The 20,146-nt window shown below is 45.2% G+C and overlaps 1 protein-coding gene across 2 annotated transcripts; it reads right to left on the reverse strand.

The window, feature by feature from the left end:
* Nucleotides 1–187: 187 nt before the first annotated feature.
* RSPH9 (radial spoke head component 9) lies at nucleotides 188–19,229 on the reverse strand. 2 transcript variants are annotated; one of them, XM_068398126.1, is made up of 5 exons: nucleotides 19,003–19,229; nucleotides 18,604–18,766; nucleotides 17,900–17,984; nucleotides 17,196–17,342; nucleotides 188–387 (listed from the first exon to the last, which is right to left on the reverse strand). In XM_068398126.1, exons 1-5 carry the CDS (start codon nucleotides 19,227–19,229, stop codon nucleotides 227–229), a joined length of 783 nt encoding a protein of 260 aa, XP_068254227.1. In that variant the 3' UTR covers nucleotides 188–226. The 2 variants fall into 2 exon arrangements, with proteins under 2 accessions (XP_068254227.1, XP_068254217.1); XM_068398116.1 differs by having other exon boundaries at nucleotides 17,900–18,029.
* Between the last annotated feature and the right edge of the window lie 917 nt (nucleotides 19,230–20,146).

Here is a 20,146-nt window from a genome sequence, read left to right on the forward strand (position 1 = left end):
AGGATCTGCAGTGACACATTACAGATGTGTCTTCAGTCTGGAGTTGAGGGAAGATTGCACACAGTGAAGTCCTAGGAAAAGAATCAGGGCCAAAGTCCAGGTACAAAAGAATCCCGCTGAAAGGTTTCCTGCAGAGGTTTCACACTTTTATTAGAACAAGCAGTAAACAAAAATCTCCTAAGTACAAAATCTACATGTTCTCGAGTCCTCGTCCCAGACAGGAGAGTCACAGCATGAAGGGCAGATCTAAGTTCTTCTCGCCAGTGCCAAAGTAGACGTAGCCATATTGCTTGGTCATTGGGATGTGGTAGAATGTCAGTCCCAGCCAAAGCAGGCTCCGCAGCACCACCACAGTGCCTCCCTTCTCTAGCTGGACAGTCCAGGAGCCTGTGCGAGAACATGTGCTAATGAGACACTGCAAAGGAGAAAGAGGCAGCATTCCTGGAGCAAGCTGTCCCTAAGCTGGGAGAAGGATTGTGGTGGGTTCTGCCTAACCAGTTAACAGTGGATAAGGCTGCATTTGAGTTTGCAACACCTGAAAAGAGGGAAGTCGGGGAGACCAGAAACCTTGATGCCCTTCATTCTTTTGTCAGTTCAGCATTACGGGCTGTCCTCATTTCCACATGCCTGCGTCTAGTTTCACACAGTAGCATATTCCCATGGCTATGATGGTAATGTCATCTACGTTACAGGAAGGGACCCCTGGAGCTTGAGACTTGTATACTTGATCCCTAGGAGAGGCTACAGCTATTCTTGGCTGCTTCTGAGTGGGCAGCAGTTACTCTAACAAGCTCTGCCACCTACTTGGTCTAACTAATAGCTATAGAGAGCCAAGACTAGCTGTAGTAATCCTGCATAGGTATGAAATTTCTTCTTAAAATGAACTCATAGCATTAGTAGTGGGAAGAAGAAGAAGGTGCTTTCCTGCTCCAGGGAGGACTGGTTTCCCTGATGCAGTGACTAGGAAAGAGGAAGAAGATAAAGTGAAAAGCAGGGTATTTCCTATCTCAGAGAAATTTACAGAAAAGGTTAATTCTCTTCAGTCTTTCTTGGCTCCACCATTGAAGAGGATATACATGGTAGGGGCAAAGGGATTAGTTTCCACATTAATTTTGCTTTGGCTCTGTAGAGGAGGTTCAGAGCCAGTATGAAAATGCAGTTTCTCCTGGATGCAAGGAGCTCTGAGCCACTGAGTATTTGTTTTGCGTCTGACACGACAGCCTGGGAACAATGCCGGAGGGGAGGGGGCTGGAGCATCAGCTTGGATTCAATGCCGGAGGGCAAGGAGCTGCCGGAAGAAAATATCAGCTTCAGCACCAAACAGTAATGCCTAGAGGCTACAATGTAGGGAAGAAGGTTCCTGCTGAATCTCCATCTAAAAGCAAAAGCTGCAGGCCCAAATAAAAAAATGCAGTTGGAGCTGTCAGGCTCCTACTGGCCTAGAGTCAAGCACTCAGCCTATCTGCACCCAAAGCCAAAATCTGCCAATTTCAGAGTAAGCAGAAAGCCCATAATGTGTTGGGCCAGTTAGATGGTATTCATCCTTGTAGATAATTTTAGGTTCATCAATTTATGCTATGACTCATGCTTACTCATGTCATGGTTAGCCTGGGGAAGGGCTTCTGTGATTGCTGTCAGCTGCCTGTCCTCCCCCTCCCACTAACTTCTCACTCGTGGCCAATTTTAGTCACATCCGACCAAGGGCTGAATGGCTTTAACACCACAAGTTCCTACAATAGGTCACCACAGGACGTGGCCCAGGGGTTGACTGCAGCTCCTGAAGCTGTTTGTTTGGTCTGCCAGCAGCTGCAAGGAAGCACAGGCTGTTTGGCTTGCCTGGCAGCCGAAAGGCAGCAGCTAGCTGGGCAATTGGTGTTTGCCTAGCGTTAGGCTTTTGCACGCTCGCTTGCAGTGCATGTAGTCTCTTATGCAGTTCATGGCAAACGTAGCTGAGGGCTTGAGGGAGGAGGGAAGTTGAGGGGAAATGTGTATATGGTGGCTGCAGAATCAGAAAGGAAAAGGACAGTTCAAAGCCTTGTAAAACCAGGTGTCGCGAGTTGTGCTGCTCGCCTGTTACCTGTCTGTACTCTTTGTATTTCTGTACTTTTCAAAAGTTTCTTGGACACCATTGTTTCCACTGTCCCCTTCAGTAGCAAGTTCCACAGGTTTGTTATACCACAGTATGCACAACATAAGTCCCGTGTCATCTTTGATCTGTTACCTTTCAAAGTACCCTCTTCATTTATGTCCAAACATGGAATTAAATGAACAGCAAGAACAGCTACCTTCCATGACAGTCACTGAACTTTCTGACAAACTGTCTCTCGCTGCAGGATAGAAGTACAAAAGAGACATTGACAGTCTTTAAAGACTCGGGAGATTTCTGCACTGGAGAGCTTACTTCTGACTCATTCAGCTCCATGTTTCCACTAACGACAAACAGCTGGAATCACAGTAAAGCAAAGCCCTACTTAATACAGGGCAGGATAGTACAGATGTGTGCCATCTTTTCACCTTCCTTGCACTGTGACATTCTTTGTGCAGGTCCTAGTTAAAACATGAGCTAGTGTCTTCACAAGCAGTGGTTTCACACACAAGGCAACCCCAATCTTCCATGCAGTCTCTCCGGTGCCACTCATATGGACACAAACTGGACTGGATCTTTGTCATACCTGGAGTAAAAACACATACTATGGTTCAGCCACTGGGATTACAGATTCTGACTGACTGACTGGGTCCCTGACAAAATATGCATGTTCTTAAGAAACTTCACTACTTGGATAGCATGGAAACCTAGATGAAGAACACTTCACTACAAGGCAGATGATCCAGTGGCTGAAGCACTACAGCCATGTGCTGTCAAAGGACAAGCTTTCAAACAGTTTCTTGAACTTTGCCTCTACAAGCTTTCAGCATTTGCTAGTGGCAGTAGCTAAACTATGCATAGAGGTGTTGAGCAACAAGTGGCAAGCAAATAGGTTCTGAATGTCGTTGTGACAACTTTTTCCATTTCTCCTTTGAACACTGAACTGACTTTGCTTTCAGTGCAGGGTTCTTGCAGCTTGAACTTGCAGAAATGATCTGCAAGCCCTTCATCCAAATACCAGTGGTTCTTGCTGCAGCTTTACACATTGGTTTGCAGGGGGGGACTGTAAACTTTTGGAAGAGTTTCTCTGACAAAAAGTTAATGGAATGAGGAGTTCTCATTGTCTTTGATTTAGGACCAGTCCTCTGAGAAGCAAGTCTGTCAAGGATAGGACTGTGCCTTGCCTTGCTGGGTGGTGAAAGCCTTTAGGGATTATCTAGTTTGCTAATGCCTCCCAACATACTGGAAGCATCCAGCAGCCTGGGTACATGTGATAGCTTGTATATATACCTTCATGTAACATAGATGAACCCTCTGCCCCAAACTATTTACAAAGAAAAAAAAGAAATGCCTGGAGCGTGACAAGTGGGAAAGGTGAGAGGGAAAACAGGGATATTAATGCTCTCAGGAACTACATCTGGATTCGGACTTCTTTTTGTTGGACAAATCCGCAGAGAAGGTAGAGTAAATCAAGTTCAACTTGATTAAATCCCCATATCTATGCTCTGAGGCAATATAGTACATGGATCCATGATCCCCTCAGAACATTTACCCAGTGTCACACAGGCTTATCAATCTCTGCGGAGTACTCATCAGCAGTTAACTCTGCTGATCAAAGGAACTTCCCATGCACCTTCACACCTGGCAGACATGGACAGATGTAATTGAAGACAGCTCCATTCACTTTTATGCTAGATCTCTGAAGGCTGTGATGTGCAGCTGCTTCATTTCCCTACCGTCTGTCCAAGCTGCAAACTCTCAAAGGTTTCAAATTTGTAATTTCATAAGTGTGAGGCCTTTGAGGAATATTAAGTTGTTATACTTTCCAGCTCCTCTCTGATCCTTGATTCTGTATCTAGTTCTGTGCAAATACGGACAATACAGTTTTGCTGACGCTGCATAAGTCTTCCTGTGAAATGAGAACCTGAACAAAACAAGCAGGTTACTTAATGGCAATCCCAGCTGGACCAATGCAACATAGGTTGAGGACAGGAAAAATTATAAGAGACTGCCTGAAACTGTAATGTCATTTTCACTCAGATCCTGTTTTCAGCCACAACGATGATTCTTACAGAGCTGCTCTTTATTCTGCAGAGCCAAACAGCAGCAGTGCCTGCCACCTTCCATCTTTTACTAACCTGATCACTGGGGACATTTTTCTAACCCAGCTATCAAAGGTGATTTATTCAGCATACTTTTCCAGACTGGACTTTTGCAACACACAAAACCCATTCAGAAATTGCATTTGATACACAATGCTGGTATCTACCTGCTAAGAAGATACCACATTAAAGTTCCGGAACCTATCTGCTTATTTTGGTCGTTTTCTTTAAAGGAATAAATTGGGGCCCATTATCTCAGTACTTATTTTTTTCCATACCTCACCACATTAGCAGCATTTGAGGAAATGGTCCAGAAAACAAAATTAGTATTTGAACTCATGAGACATGGAGAAAGTTGTTCTCCTTGAAAGATCCAAGACAATTGTATTCTCTTCCATCACAACTCAAATCTCACAATCTTCAAACAACAAGATGCTTTTTCAGGCCCATCTTTCTTGTAGGAGTTTGAAATAATGATGTCATAAATCACCAAAAGTACTTTAATCAGTAGCTAATGAACAGTATGAAATAAAAACTTAAAATGAATATGCCTTCTTTCCTCCTTCAAGAGAAAGCCTTAGAAATGCATTTAATAATACAATATAAGAAGGAATGAGGAGAATTATGAAAATTAAATGCTGCTTTTATATTTTCTTCTTTTTTTTTTTTTAAACTTCCCTGCTATTACAAATGGTTCTTGGAGTAAAACCATTGCATAGGTAGGTGTAGGTCTGTATTACTATAAAAATGCAGAAGCAGGATGCTGGGTTCAAATCCTTTCTAACATTGTCTCAGAATATGCCATGGCAGTCCCTGTGCTCGTCATCACCCCTGTGTCAGACAACATGTCTCTTACTGGGCGGCTGGGAAGCTCAGAGCATCAGTCTGTAAGGTACACCAAGACTCCTAGATAAAAGTTGTCAGGAAAAAAAATTTAAAACTATTCTTTGCATTGGAGGGAATACAACTAGAACTAAGAGACAGCAATTAAAAGCTGGCTTTCCTAGAGTTAAATACTGATTTTAACTTCCATCTACGTGTGAGCTGTAGCCTATATTGTCCCTAAATCAGGCAGCAGAGTTAACTCACTCATCATGCAAAGCTCGCTGAGGTGCGGGGAACTGGAGGTCATTGCTCTCACACTAGAGGTTTCTCACAGTAACACTGCTCTGGTGAAGTTTCCATTCTTCAAAATACATTTTTTTTAAAAGAGCAAGTTAATTCTTAAGCTGCACCCAGCAAACCTAAGGAAGCCAAGCACTGTCTGTGCTGAAACTATTGCCTGTTGCTGCTCCAGAAGGGAAGGGAGGGAGCTGCTGTGTGGGAGGAAAGAGCATGGGAAAAATATCCGCTGGATGAAGATCTGGAGCTTCCTATTCCCTCTTTGGATCAGGCTGCAGCCTCCACCCCTCGAAACACAGGCAGGAATTCTGAGGAGTTCCTTACATCTTTCCCAAACAAGAAAGTGCTTTGAAGATCCTGATGCTCACCCAGTGTTAAACCACTGCCTTTTTTATGGCCCTTCAACAGCTGCCAGGACACCAGGGCTGAATTTCAAAAGTCAACCTCCTTCTCAGCTTCTTCTTCCTTTCCAGTCGCCAATAGAAATCCCTGTCTCATCCCCCATGTCTGTCTCTGCTACGGGCTGAAGCTTGTAATTCACAGAGGCAATAGGGTGCACAAGACATTAGCTTTTGAACAAAAGCCTTTTAAGCGGGCTGTTTGCAGAAGAACTTTCCTGCCATAACTGGTCCACTTTCAGTATGACCTCTCATAACATTGCTGCTTTGGAGGTGATTCAGCAATGCCTCATTTCAGTGCAAGCTTGAGAAGAAACAGCTTTAACAGCTAGACAGCCTGATAGAGACTCCATGTCACAAACGCTCACAGAGGGTCATAAAAGTGACATTACCAATTCCTCTTCAAAGGAGGAAATGTCTCAAGGGAAAAGCAGCTACAGCATGGTTGCACTTACCATTAACACAATATGCTGCCACAAGAGCGGGTTATAACAGATCTTGCTGCAGTCAGTCCTGAGTGAGAGTGAAGTACTGAGTTATAGGACAAATATTAACACCCAGAGAGGGGCAACAAAACCATTTCCCTTTGCAAAAGCAGCCGCTGCTTGGCTGTGTGACCCGAAGCACTCAGCTCTGACAAAGCTACACTACACCCATGGGATTTAGCTTCCATTTCCCTCCAACAGAAAACCCTACACTGGGAAGAGCTTCCTACTCTAATTTGCTGTCTGTAGGGAACAAAGACAAATTGCAAAGCAGAGCAGCTGTAAGGAATGGTCACTGTGCTCTGGCTCTCAACAAATTTTGTCACACGGACATTTCACACACAACCTACCAGCCATAAGGACACATCCAAACACTCTTACGTGGGGCTCAAACTCCTTCATGCCACTTACTGGCTGCAAACTAAATCTCATTTGCTTGACACACCACCTGCACCCCATATGTTAACACTGCTGTCAATATTTCCAATTCCCCGTATAACTATTTAATAATAATTAAATAAAAACACAGACTGGTTGCAGGTTCAGTACTATTTTAAAAAGCCACCAGAGCCAGGAAAGCACAGCTTACAAACAGTCAGATGCTGCCAAGCATCTCTTGCATGGTCCTAATGCCTGCCACATCTTTGACACACAAATACAACCATGCCCAAACCTCAAAGTAAAATGATCTTACTTCAGAGGCTTTTTCTCTCCATTATCCTCTCCCACTGGGGACGCCTCTGTAGCACAAATGATTAAGACAGGCCTGGGCCTTTCGTTTACACACAAAGTACCTGTTTCCTGCTGACAAGGAAGACTCATGGATTGCAGTGTTGTCCCAGATGCACAGTATTCAGGTGTCTCCGAGTACTGGGTGAAATTCAGGCCATACTTAGACATCTGACAACAGCGCTGCTTAATCCAGTTGAAGCAGCCTTTGCCCTCAAACCCTTATTCCCTCCCTCATCACTTCCATCATAGAGACCACAAAAGTGTTTATTTACTGTTCAGTGAACCAGGTCAGGGAAATGATCTGGCTGAAAAATAGTCTAGCCAAAAATAAAGTTATTTTTCTAGCTGGAATCTGGCTGCACAGCCAGCAATGCCAACACAAAAGAAGGGACAATACACAGACATAAATGAGCAGCAGAGGATGGGAAGGGCTGAAAAAGCTAGCACAGAAGTAATACACGTCCAATTGCAGTTTCCCTTATAGCCCAGTTAGTTTGCCCTTTAGTCCTAAATCCGACTGATAATTAGAATAGAGTGAGAATCCTTTTTACTTTTTTTTTGTGTGTTAAGAAAAAAATGCAGACTTTGCACAGAAAGCATCCAGAACAAAGATTTGGAATGGGGCTGTGCACTAGAGGAAGCAGCAAGACAACATGCAATCAAAACTTACAAGGAGTAGGCACAACTGATTAAAATCCCTGCCATTTGGATTATGACAGCTACAATACAGATCATTGTATCTTGGGTTTTCTGTAGTAAATTTAGAAATCTCTCAGAGTGGCAAAGCACCCTCTTTCCAAAGCACAGGTTTATGCTGGATCCTGTCACACTCCATATTTCTCATTCAGCTGGTCACTGTGGAAACGTTTTTGGAGCGTGCCAGGAGTCACGTAGCATCTACCTGGGGAGCCCCTGCATTAATCCGTCACCTTCGTGGGCTTCTGGGAGCCCATTGGTTGGTAGGAAGAAAAAAGAAGGAGTCTCTCACCCCTCCCCACTCTGAATGAAAGACGCTTTCCTCTAAATCTTGCTACAGGATTTCAGGCTCAATTCAGCTTCTTTGCGGCTTTTGTCACCAAACAAATGTGATGTCTTTGAAAGAAAGATTAACAGTTTGATGAAAGGATGTAACGGACAGCTTTGTTCTAGCCTGCTTCCCCCTAGAGCTTTCGGTCACTGTCACTTTCTTACCCACGGGAGAATATCTGTCTGACTCTCAGAGGAGATTATGGCCACCTTGTAAGATTTTGCCTCTCCTGATAACAAAGCACTGGCCACTTTGAGGAGGAGATAATGATGAACAGGGGCTGGATTAGGGGCAAAGAACCTCACATTGATCTCTGAATTCTGAGAGAACACAAAGCAGTCGATGCTGGGATTCAAAACCCACCGAATGCTTAGAGCACATCCGATTCACTCTCCTGCAGAAGGGGCATGGCTACAAGCCCTGTCAGTCCCCCAGTTGTACTTCTTACCTCATCAGATTAGCAGGACTAGTTAAAAAGGCTTAGGACGAGGAACAGACGGCGTGGATTATAAACTGTCAGATGTTTTCATACTAAACTATATATGAATTCTGGCCCAAATTACCTGAAGAGTTTACCAGTTTCTGAGAAGGCTGTCACACTGAGCATATCCACACAGCACAGTGCCGTTGTGTTGATATTCAAGCTAATTCTGAACACTAAAGATGGCTAAGCATCTTCCAATGCCTGGGATAGCCTAGCTATCTCTGCACAGCACAAGTGCTGTACAAATATACCCATAGATGAACTGTCCTTTTCCCTCTACACACAGCCACACACCCCTTCAGCATGCAGAATTTCAATCTATGTGGTATTTGTGTACAGTAAAACAAGACAATGCTCGTTGACTTCCTCCCTGCAAAATCTCTATGGCCAAAGGGTCAGCAAACAGCAAATGCAGGGTTGGCACCAATGCCAACTGCTGCACGGGCAGAAGCTTGTCACTACTTATGTGGAGCCCCTTCAGAAACAGATTACTCCTAGCAAAAGCTGACCTTGTTCTGACATCAGTCACACACAGACTGCCCTAGGCTTTTCCCTGCAAGTAATTTTTCGTCATTCCCTAGAGAAAGGGTTAGGCCAAGGCTGACTGATGTGGTGATAAAACTACAGCTTCTGGTTCTAAGAGGCTTTACCAGCATTTCCCATCAGTTCAGCACGAAGTTCATCTCCCTTTCATGTCCAATGAACCAGGAGCTGAAATGGAGACAGGGTGGGCAATGATTTCTTTTACTGAGGAGGAAAAAACTTTAAATACAATCCCTGGAAAGCTGCTATGAAGACTCTGCTTCTGTCCTCATTCCTTCACTGCAGCAGTTAGGAGGGCGAAGGACTCCACCACAGCTCTCAGTTGATGGGAAGCCCTGCTCCAGTATAAACTCATCCAAGACCTCTGACTAAACAAGACCCCTGAGGTGATACAGACCTAGGACCCAAAAGCAGTGAACGCACTGCTTTATTACACAGAGCCCAAGGAAAACAGACTCTTTTCCAGATATCAAGGCAGACCATGGACAGCCAGTCAAAAGCTGTAACACGAGCTGGCTCTGGAATCTTCCTGCTGTGCTGCCACGTGAGGGGTTCCAGTCTGATCTTGAACTCCTGAGCTGGCAGAGCCCCAGCTGTAGGAGGGACAACGTCTTGTATTGCTCCCAGGCAGCTCTCCTGGGTCATTGCAGGAGCAGCCTTAACAGCCTCTAAAAGCTCCACAGTCCACACATCACTAGCAAAAATTGTCTCTACTTTTGAAGGATGTAGGAGACATGCTTATGTATTTGTGTATGTCCATTGCATGCCTGTGATCGCTAAGGATGCTAAGAAAGCTATTGTGAAGTCCAGTGACCATTCCAGAAATTGCCTAAGCTTGGAACGGACAGTCTCTTCTCCATACCTACAGTTCAGGAGGTCAGTATACCACACACAGTCTGGGAACTCAGGCCTTACCTTCTCCTCAATCTGATGCTCTTTTTCGTGCTTTATCATTTTACTTTTCTGTGGTTTCCTTTCCTGTGCCCAGCGCTGACAATGCTGGCACCATAGTGCGCCCTGCTGGAAGGTAGCAGCTACGACCATCCTAGAATTCTTTCTAGGGATGGCTGACTTCAGTTTTAACAGAGAAATTCAGGTACCAATGCTTTAACAACCCAGCCAGCTATTCGGTTCAGTTCCCACATCTGAAAGCCAACTGTTCTGATGCGCACTAATCTGTTTTACTCCTTCTGTACCACTGGGTTATAAAGCTCGTTTGTCAAAACTGCTTGTGTAAATGTCAGGTGACTCCATGGGATACTCCAGTTCGGTTCCACATATTTACCAAGCCTAAGGATCACCTCTCCTAACTAGGAATGAGGATAGCTGTGAGCCACTCTAGATATTTTGGTCTACATTTTGGCTACCTCTTTTTATCCTTGCTAACACGAAGTACTGCCCTCTCATTCATTATGGGTCTTTTAGTTTGGATTTCAGTGAGACAGCTTGAAAACCCTTGTCCCTGTGTGGCTCTTGGCAGGCTAAGAAGTAAAGTGCTCTTGCTCTCAGCTTTCACAGAGCTGGGGAGGTGCTGCTTATTGTTAAGCAATGAAAGGGGAGGGCTCAGGTCACATCTGTGAAATGTTAGCAGAGAAGGGAGGCTGGGTGAAAGTAGGTGGCCAGCACAGCATAGCACTTTGCTGGATTTTGCAAGGCCACTGGGGAGATAGGCAGCCATTTGTCTTAGAGCCCTGATAACGGATCAACTTGCTCTCTGCTGGCTAGCTGGGGGTTGTAAATACCTCTGCAGACACAGACTCTTCAAATGGCTGGAGACCGAGGCTGATAGGGGATTAATCGCCTGGAGGTGGGGGGGCGGGGGTCGAAAGGGAGTTAATTAGCTGTGTTAATGCATGGAGATAAAGCAGGTTTGTGGCTCCTAGCCTTCTTCCTTCCAGCATCTGGGCTTTTGGGGCAACCAAGATGGAGCTACCAAAATGGCCCTTGAGAGTGGCCAAAGGAAAGTATCTCCCACTTAGAAATGCAACATCTCCATCTTCAATGGCCTATTAAGCACCAGCTTTTGCTAAACTGATAAAGAGCGTGCTAATGAAGCTCAGAGGACAGGAGGTTAGTGTTCTAACCCATGCTACTGTTCAGCAAGTTTACAGAAAGGCTAGTGCCCAAAGTATTCAGGCAGGGAAATAGCCATAAATCGCTTTGTCTGTAATGCCATATAAGAAATGCTCCAAAAACACTGCACATTTGAGTGAAGAAATAGAGCTAGAGGCTGAGTGACTGTCATCTCCTCCACAGTCAAAATGGTAAAGGAGCAGAAATGATCTTCTGTCTAGGCACTTCTCCCCTTCCTCTAGCTGAATCTTGAAACATCAAGTGGACAAGACTCACTATGATCCACCCTGCCACTGTCTGCCCATTTAGACTGATGCTATAAAATCTCTCCCAGCATTAGAGAGTCACCAACTACATCTGAGGGGTCTTGGCTCCTCAGTTCACCCTCCACAATGGATAACGATAAGTCAGGAATCTCCTGAGTCCTCTTTTGAGACCCTATGCATCATAGCTCAGGAAACAAAGCCAGCTGTACTGCGAGTCCTGCGCTTAGAGTCACTGGCTCAGGAACGCATTGTCACTTTTGTGTTATTGTCACTGCCAATGAAGCAGCCTGAGCTAAATATCACCCTCCACAGCTGTCATCAAGCTTACAGCCAGGCATACCAGGAAATCATCTGTTCTGGACTCCTGCATACCACTGCCCGTTAATTGAACTTAGTTACTTACGTCTGGGACTAGCAACTTATATTTGCATTTGGCTAAAACACAGTTCCCAGGAAGACATCCAGCATGATGCTAAGATGTCAAGAGACACAGACTCATCCATTGCCCTTGCTAGCTGGTAATCATTTCACTGTTAAAATTTGTACCTTATTTTTCGTTTTACTTTTTCTGGCTCTAATTTTCAGCTGCTGGTTCCTGTTATGCCTTTCTCTGCTGTACTAACTAGACCTTCAGTACTGAATACTTAAACTCCATAGAGTATTTACACAGTGTAATACAGTCATTCTCATGTTCTTTTCCGTAAGATAAATGGATTGAACTGTTTATGTCTCTTACCAGCCCTTGAATCATTTTGTGGCTCTTTTCTGCAACTCTCCAGTTTTGCAATGTGCAGTAATCCAGTTCTGATTCCACTAACAGTATACGCAAAAGTAAAGTCACCTCCCTGTTCCTATTTGCTACGCCCTTGTTTATACATCTACAGATCAAATTAGCCTTTTAAGTCTCAGAATCAGACTGGGAGCTCATGTTCAGTGGGTTTGCCTGGATTTCCTTTCAGAGCCACAGCTTCCAGAATACAAGTCTGGCTTCCAGTCCCTGTTCTTAGATATGTGATTTTGCAGGTAGCTACATCAAAATGTACTTTAAGTAAGCCGAGTTTGCCAGATCTCTGTAGCTCTCTTGCCCTTGTCATTATTTGTCTCTCTACCCATCCTTTACTTCTAGATCATTTATAAATAAGTTGAAGAATATTAGTACTGGCACTGGTCCCAGCTGAAGCCCCTTCTGACCCCTTCCAGAAATACATCCATTCAGTGATTTCTAAATCACAACTACTACTCAAAATCAGTTTAGGGGAATACCTCTGCAACGCTGGGATTTATTAAAGGTTAGCATCGTAAGTATGCCACAAGTCTCCTGAGATAATGATTTCAAGAGTAACTTATCTGGTTCTGCCATTTTCATTTTTTGACGAACAGAAAAGATTGCCTAACTCTACCCTCCTGTAGCAAATAGCCTGAAAACTGTCTGAAACAGTATTTTATTGTCTTCATTTGATGTGAGTCCATATTCTTTCCAAAAACAAACCAGATTATTGAGCATATCTGCCCTTCCACATTCTTATCAGCCTTTTTACCATCACCATTTAGTGACAGTTTCCAGTACCATCATTATGCTTTCTTTTCCTCTCAATATACTTGAAAAAATCCTCCTTACAGTTGTCATGGATTACTCCAGGTTATCCTGGCTTCCTTTGGCATTTTCTACTCATTATCAATTCCAATTTATATCAATCATTAATTGTTCATAACTTTCTGCATTTCCTTTTATATTGCTTTTTTTTAAAATTCTAATTCCTACTTTTACTCCACCAGTGAACTGTGGTAGGCTTTCAGCCAAAAGCAGCTATTTCTTGACTGCGAGTCATGACTTTTGAATAAACTCTTCTCATAGAAATCCTGTTTCCACTCGTATCTTTTCCTATCTACATTTTTCTTTCCCTTTGCCTCTGACATACCTCCCCTCTTGCATCAGTTTTTATCAGTGCCCTGTTGGTGTCCCTTATCTCCGTATGTGATCTGAGTCAGTAATCTGTAACAAACCTTCAGAGTCAAGTTACTGCTTTTCTGAACTGTAGTTTGAAAGCACCAAAAAACTGAATTCTCCATCCCCTATTTTACTTCCTCCCAAGCGTTCCATTCTACACTAGTACCTTAGGCTTTCTCCCATCCCCTTCCTTTATCCTTGCAGAATGTACCATTGCTTGATCTGATACCATGGTCACAGTAAGATAATCCTTCCCCCTCCATTTTCACTTTCCCCATCATGCCAATGCCTGAAAAGTGACTATTATTTCGTATCTAGACAACATTAGGTCATCAAGAGAAAATACTGTAGGCATGCTAGGAATTCTTGATATTTGCGTTGCCATTCCATTATCTATAAGCACATGTAAAACTGCCACAACTCTAGTTCCTGAAATGCTATCATCCAGGGTGCCAAACTCCATGCAGCAGAAAGGACCACACTGGCAATGTGCCAGCAGCTGAAAGGCTACATCTAATTGTGCATAAAGTCGAGCAGATTGTCTGCTTAGACTAGAGCAAACAAGCTTATCTTTAGTGCAGACATATGGCCAGCAAAACCTACAGATCCCAGCATGCAACATTCGGGCCAGCTGGCCATTTGGATCAGAATGAAGCATTACATGATCTGATACTGCGGTGACAGAAGATCAGTATCGCAACCCCTCCATGTTCAAAAATCATGAGTCAGGCGACTCAAATTCATGAGTTTGGCTCAGAGAGCTGGAGATTTTAAAGCAGACAAACTTTTTTTGAGTTTGCTTTTGAGACAAGGTTCACATTCTCCCGCTTTTCTCTACAATCGCTAAAAAGAATTATTTTTTTCATAAAAGCTAAGTCACACAGTCACTTGCCTCTGGGAGCTGAGACACCAAGAAAAAACAGACAGACTCACAGTATGGTTAGGGGAAGAGCAGCAACATATTCTGAACTCTTAAAATGCACAGATAACCTGATAGATAGACACACAGACTGAATCTGGAACCTGCAATCACCACAAGTATCACTGGTAAAGATAAGGGTAGCAGACAGTTTTGTTACAAAACTCCAAGTTTTCCAATCTTGCACTAAACACTCTGCTTTTATCATTGTTTCCTTTCAATTCAACCCAGTTTTAACTTCCTTTCTTCCCACCTCTCAGTTGTCATATAAAATCTTTTCTTTGCCTCCAACTTGCCATTCTGTAAGACACCTCTGCTCTCCTATAATGACACACCATACATTTTATGACAGTTACCCCCTTGACAGCCGTCACAGATGCTTAGTCTCCAATTAATAACGAGAACTATTCCAACAGAGTTGTTACTTTTAGACAGGTTTAAATCAGCCCTTAATCTCTCAGTCCCATTCTTCAGTTCTTTTAAGGTACTTGGGAAATTCAAGCCAACGCTGGCTGGGAGCATCACTCAGATGTCACTCACCCTCGGTCCACTTTTTGTGTATTTGTTGAGGGCAGAGACAATTCTGGCTTCAGTCACAATTCTAGATGCAATAGATGTAGGAATTCCTACTTCTGCTCTGACAATAACTATTCAAGAGAGCATCTAGCCAGGAAAGGCAAGAAAAGCTTCAGGTCAAAATGAGAGGATTTGCCAGAGCTATGAACAACATGTCAGGAAACAGAAAAAGCACTGTCTGCTCTGTGTCAGGACCAACATGCACTGGCAGAGCTGAAGCAAGGTAATCCAGGAACCAGAGTTTGAGTGCCTTGCAACCAGGAGTAAGTGACTTTGACAGACCCATGCTGATAAAATCAGCAGAAAGCCTGTGTCTGCCCTCTGTTCTTTTTTCCCCCACATTTTCACAAGGAACCAGTACTTTAGCCAACCTGAATGCTTGTTAAAGGGGGATGGGTTGATCTCTCTTTAATGTCAGAGTTCCTATCTGCATGTGATAGAGTGCAATTAGAAAGGCTACATGCCTTGCTGATCCTGTAACCAGTTCCTGTCTTACTTCCTTTGCCTGACAAGCTCATTCCATCAATCCCTAGGTTCAGTCCAAGAAAGAGCAGGACAATACGGCCAGAGTTGCACAGGCACCATGATGAATCTTCTCCTCTTCCATTAAGAAACACTCAGCTGCACTTGAGCTCAGGTAGTCTTTGAGAGGTAACTTTTTTTGAGGAGACTGAGATCTGCACTAACAGCAAAAACCTCCCAGGAAAGGGGCAAAGGTTCATGCTTACACAGACCTCAGGTTGCCACAGGAAGACAAACATGACAGTGGCACAGCTGAGCCCCACCTTCTATCTGCCACTGGGTAAAATACAGCTACAAGTCAATTTTGATTTGAAGACTTCCACAAAACTGCCATGTTCATATCTAACATACAGCATGACCTGCCAGTTGCCTGGTCCTTTGAACTAGATGAGAAACACTGCAGTATGAGACCTGTAATCTTTCAAAGGTGCCATACTCCGTCACAGCTGAAGGTGGCTAAAACCAACTCTGTGATGTAAACTAGCCTTCAGGCTCTTAGCCCTTAGAGCCAGTTTTCTAGTGGAAACATAGAAAGCATGGCAGATTTATGTCCTGCTGCAGTGTGGCTCTGTGGTTTCAGGCCTCACAAAATTAAAAAGTCTCCTTACCACAAGCCCTAGAAAAAAAGAGAGGAAAAAAAATATGCAAACAATAGCAATGCCTGAACTACCATAGGAAACTGCAGCTAAAATTTTCTTAGGAGGTATCTAGGACCTAACCCCCCCCTGCATTACTCCTTTTTGAGTCAAAAGGTCCAACTCAATAAGCCAGTGTATGTAAAAATGTGCAGTCTCTCCAGACTACACCTCTGGAAAATGACTGTAGCAAGGACACTCCCAGTAAGCTGAACAATGGTTTAGACTTTAGCGCTGTTTATGCTCTGAGAAGTCAAAAATGTTCAGAATTCAGGCAGGAGCTCACTAAGTTCATTCTCAGTTCTTTTTTGCCAAAGGAAAGACTGGCGGGGGGGGAGCGGGGAGAGATATGACAAAATCTGAAAAGCTATTTACAACACTGGCAATTCACTCTCCTTCCAGCCAATTCGATCTGGCACAGGACTCCTACTATCCTATCCTGCTAGTCCAGGATAGGAATAAAATAGCAAACCTAAGTTCTGATTGTGTCCCAAGAATCTTACTAGACAGCAGGATGTGGAAATGCTTGGCCCAATCCAAAAAATGCAGCAAATCAGCAAAAAAGCAGTTAGAAACAAATAACAAGTCATTCCCATCTCTTTAGAGAAATATCCCACCAGAGGAATCCCTGGAAGAGGCTTTAAATATATTTAACAGTTGTCCAGCAGAACCGTAGAGATGTGAACTGAAGATACATTCCAGTATGCACATCTTCCTTTCTCCTTCCACAGTGTGTAATCCCACTAGAGTGCAGATTACTCCACACTGCAGCATTTCTAACACAGTTTATCAAGGGAAAGTTTGAATTCAGCCTCTCAGATATATCAGCTTAGTGTTAATGACAGCCCATTTAGATAAAGAAGAGCAATAATGGGTAGGAGAAGAGGTGTGAAATACTTCAGACCACATAAATTCCCTCTGTCACTGGTGGAGTTATCTCTCCTGCTAGGGACATCAGCTGTCACAGGCTTTACAGAAGTCAGGAGGGAATAGGGCACTCAGACAGAGGGGGTAACTGCTGATACGGTCAGAAGACCTGTTACGAGGATGTGACAGCCCTGGTACAGTTACATCTTACCATTCTAAGCGTTTATAATCACCTAAAAAAAGGAATTAAGTACAATATGTAGTAAAAGATAAAGTTCCTTTACAGATTCGCAGGAGCTTCCCCCAAGCATACCAACTCCACAGTAGCCCACACCTTGTCACCTCGGCATTTCCCAGGCTACTCAGACTGCCTTTCCTCTCATTGCATCTCTTGATTCTACTACTTTTACCTTGTGGGATATCATGCTCCAGAGAGTCTAGAAAGTCAGTGGATGGGTCCAGGTCAGCCTTTTCCAGCAGGGTTTTATTCTTCAGGTTAACAGGCTCAGTAAAATGGAAATAGGAACTTAACTTTTTTGCCTCCGTCAAAGAAAGACCTGTGAACATCCATTGGTGACCATTAATACAGTGAGCTGGGCTAACATACATTATACCATCAAATGTCATATTGTTTCTCTAACGCCCACAGCATAGGACAGAATCACAATCTTTCTCCAGTGGACTACACAGAAGACCAAAGACTTGCCAGAAATGGGTGGCAGTACTCCCTGATGCTGTGCATTGCAGACATGCTAACTGCAGTCCCAGGTAAGCAATGAGTTGAGACCAACTCTCTGTGCCCATTTGGTTATATCCCGTATGTGGATGGAGAATTCACTGCAGCTATACTTGCTAAACACTGATGTAAACTATACACAGACAAATTAAACTAGAGGTTTAATGACTCAAGAGCCATTACTGACTTTCCTCCCACCTTCCAGAGCTGAATCATGCACCTGAACATTAGTGGCATTGGATTCTCTCCTCCCTGTTCATCTCACCCAAGGAAGAAATAAACCTAAAGTCAAAACAGCAGCTAGAGAAAAAGTCATCTTAATTTACAGCCTTTATCATCAAAGTACAGTTGATCCTGATAAAGACAATGAGAATTTACCTTCAAAGTTTCTGTTTTCATGCACAGGCCCAAGAGGAGTCTTCACAAATGCCCCTCGGGGGATGATACCAACTGCTCTGTCTATCTGTTCTATGGTAGCTACGAGGCGGGCCTCCTCCTTGATCATAGGCTTTAAAGAAAAATAGGCAAATTTTAAAGGCAGGGCTTTTCTTGTTGTCATTTCTGAAAATAAACTCGAAGTAACAATAGAAACCACAACAGACTCATCAGCTTGGAGCCCGATGGCACTAAAAGGAGGACCACAAATCGAACATTCTTCTCATAAAAATGTGGGTAGGACCTGATAGTCTAGACTCAGAGAGTTAATTGTCCCTCCCTTCATCCGTCCTTTCCTCCCTCTCAGTTAAGCTACTTATGACTGTCTATTCAGTTATAAAGAATGGTACCTGCAGGTCCTATGTAAAGCTTCAGACACAGCAGCGAGGATCTGTACCAATTGTGCATAATAAAACATAAAGAAGAGAGAATATTTCTAAGCTGTGTCTAACTCCAGGAGTAACGGAAGTAAGAGTTCAATCAAGAAGCCATTGCTACACAATGACAGCAAAGAGGAAATTGTGTGTTTTCTGCCTGAGCACAGGCTCAGGCTGCTTCTGACAAACAAGGAGGAGGAGCCACCACCTGTCCAGTGTGAGGTGCACAAATGTAGCGAAGAGAGTTTGAAAGTGTATTGCTGTATTTACCTCCTTACCATCTTCAATCGGTCTTTCAGCATCTTCTGCATCTACCTCACTGTACTTGTACTCAAAAGAAGGATCCCCCTGGAAACGGCCCTTCAGCTGCTCAGCCTGAGCAACCATCTCCTTGGTCGCTGGTGGCAGGAGGCTCCACTCCATGCAGTTCAAGCTGCCAGCGACAAGCACAACACAGGCCCGAGCCCGTTGAAGAACAGGGCTCGACACAGCCTTTCCAGGCCCCTCAGGGCACAGCGAGGCTCCCTCCGGGAGAGCTGGGCATCTCCCCCACGGCTTCCCAGCCCCTTCTCTTCTCCCCTCAGCCCCAAAACCGGCCTCCCAGGTCCCACGTCCCCAGGGAGGTGCCCGTCCCCTGCACGGTGCGGCGGTGCGGCCCGGCCTCCGCACCTGTAGAGGCGGCTGCGGGGCGCGGCGCGGTCGGGGCCCAGCCCCTCGGCGATGTAGTAGGCGCCGCGCACGCCCTGGATGCGGCCCCAGAACCAGACCCGCTCGAAGCGGTAGTCGCGCTGGAGGAGCAGCAGCGAGGTCCCCAGCACCGCCCGCTTCTCCGCGCTCAGCCCCGCGCCGCCGCCGGCCGTCAGCTCCAGCGCGGCGGGCAGCGACGCCGCCTCCATGGCGGCTCCGCGTCGCCGTTGCCGGGCAACTGTCGTTGGGGCTGGCGGTTGCCGCGGCGCTGGGGTCAAAGGTGACGGCGTGCTTCCGCTGCAGGGAACGGCCCGAAGCGTCAATCAAAGTCAGCGCCCTGGCAGCGGCGGGTCCCGCCTCTCCCCTGCCATAGAAACAGCGCCGGTGGGCGCAGGCGGACAATGGCGGCAGCTCCTCGCTGCCGCCGCCGCAGTCCGCGCCGGGCGGAGGGGCTGGAGCCAGGCCCGGGCTGAGGGCGCAGCCGGGCAGGCCCGGCGGCTGAGGCGGGAGGGGTGCCGCTGGGGCGGGCGCCTGACGGCGGCCTCAGTAGTTCAGCGCCTGAACAGACACGGGGCGACGGCAGCTCCCCTGCTGTTCCACCGCCGCCTCGGCCCGGACCTTTCTTCCGCGGGGCGCTGAGGAGAGCAGGGCAGTCACGGCGAGGGGGTGTGCGCCGTCCGTGGGTCAGCCGGAGGCTTCCTCTAGAGCAACGAAGGAGAAAGCAGGGCCCTGGAGAGGCTGCAGGCAGCTGCCTGTGCAGGCAGATCTGGCTGTGCCAGCCCTGTGTAAAGCCAACCCTGTCCCGAGACCCAGAGACACTGACAAGCAGCAACCCATTAAGACTGCAGTCAGGGGTGGCTGTCCTGCATTGGTGTTCCTCAATTTCGAGAGGCCTAAATCCAAAAGTAAGTCCAAAAAGCAGAAGGGCATACAATTGTATTGCCTGGGATACCACAAACTGCTCCATTTTCTTCATTTCTTGCATGAACAGCAGCAAAAAAACCCCCTCTGAATCTCACTACTTACAGTGTCATTTTTACAGATCTTGTCTTGCTCATGTACATCTATAAATAAATGGCTTATTTATAAATTACAGCATTTGGATCACTCTTTGGGGGCTCATTTT

This window comes from Nyctibius grandis, chromosome 1 (genome assembly GCF_013368605.1).
Source record: "Nyctibius grandis isolate bNycGra1 chromosome 1, bNycGra1.pri, whole genome shotgun sequence".
Lineage (NCBI taxonomy): Eukaryota > Metazoa > Chordata > Aves > Nyctibiiformes > Nyctibiidae > Nyctibius > Nyctibius grandis.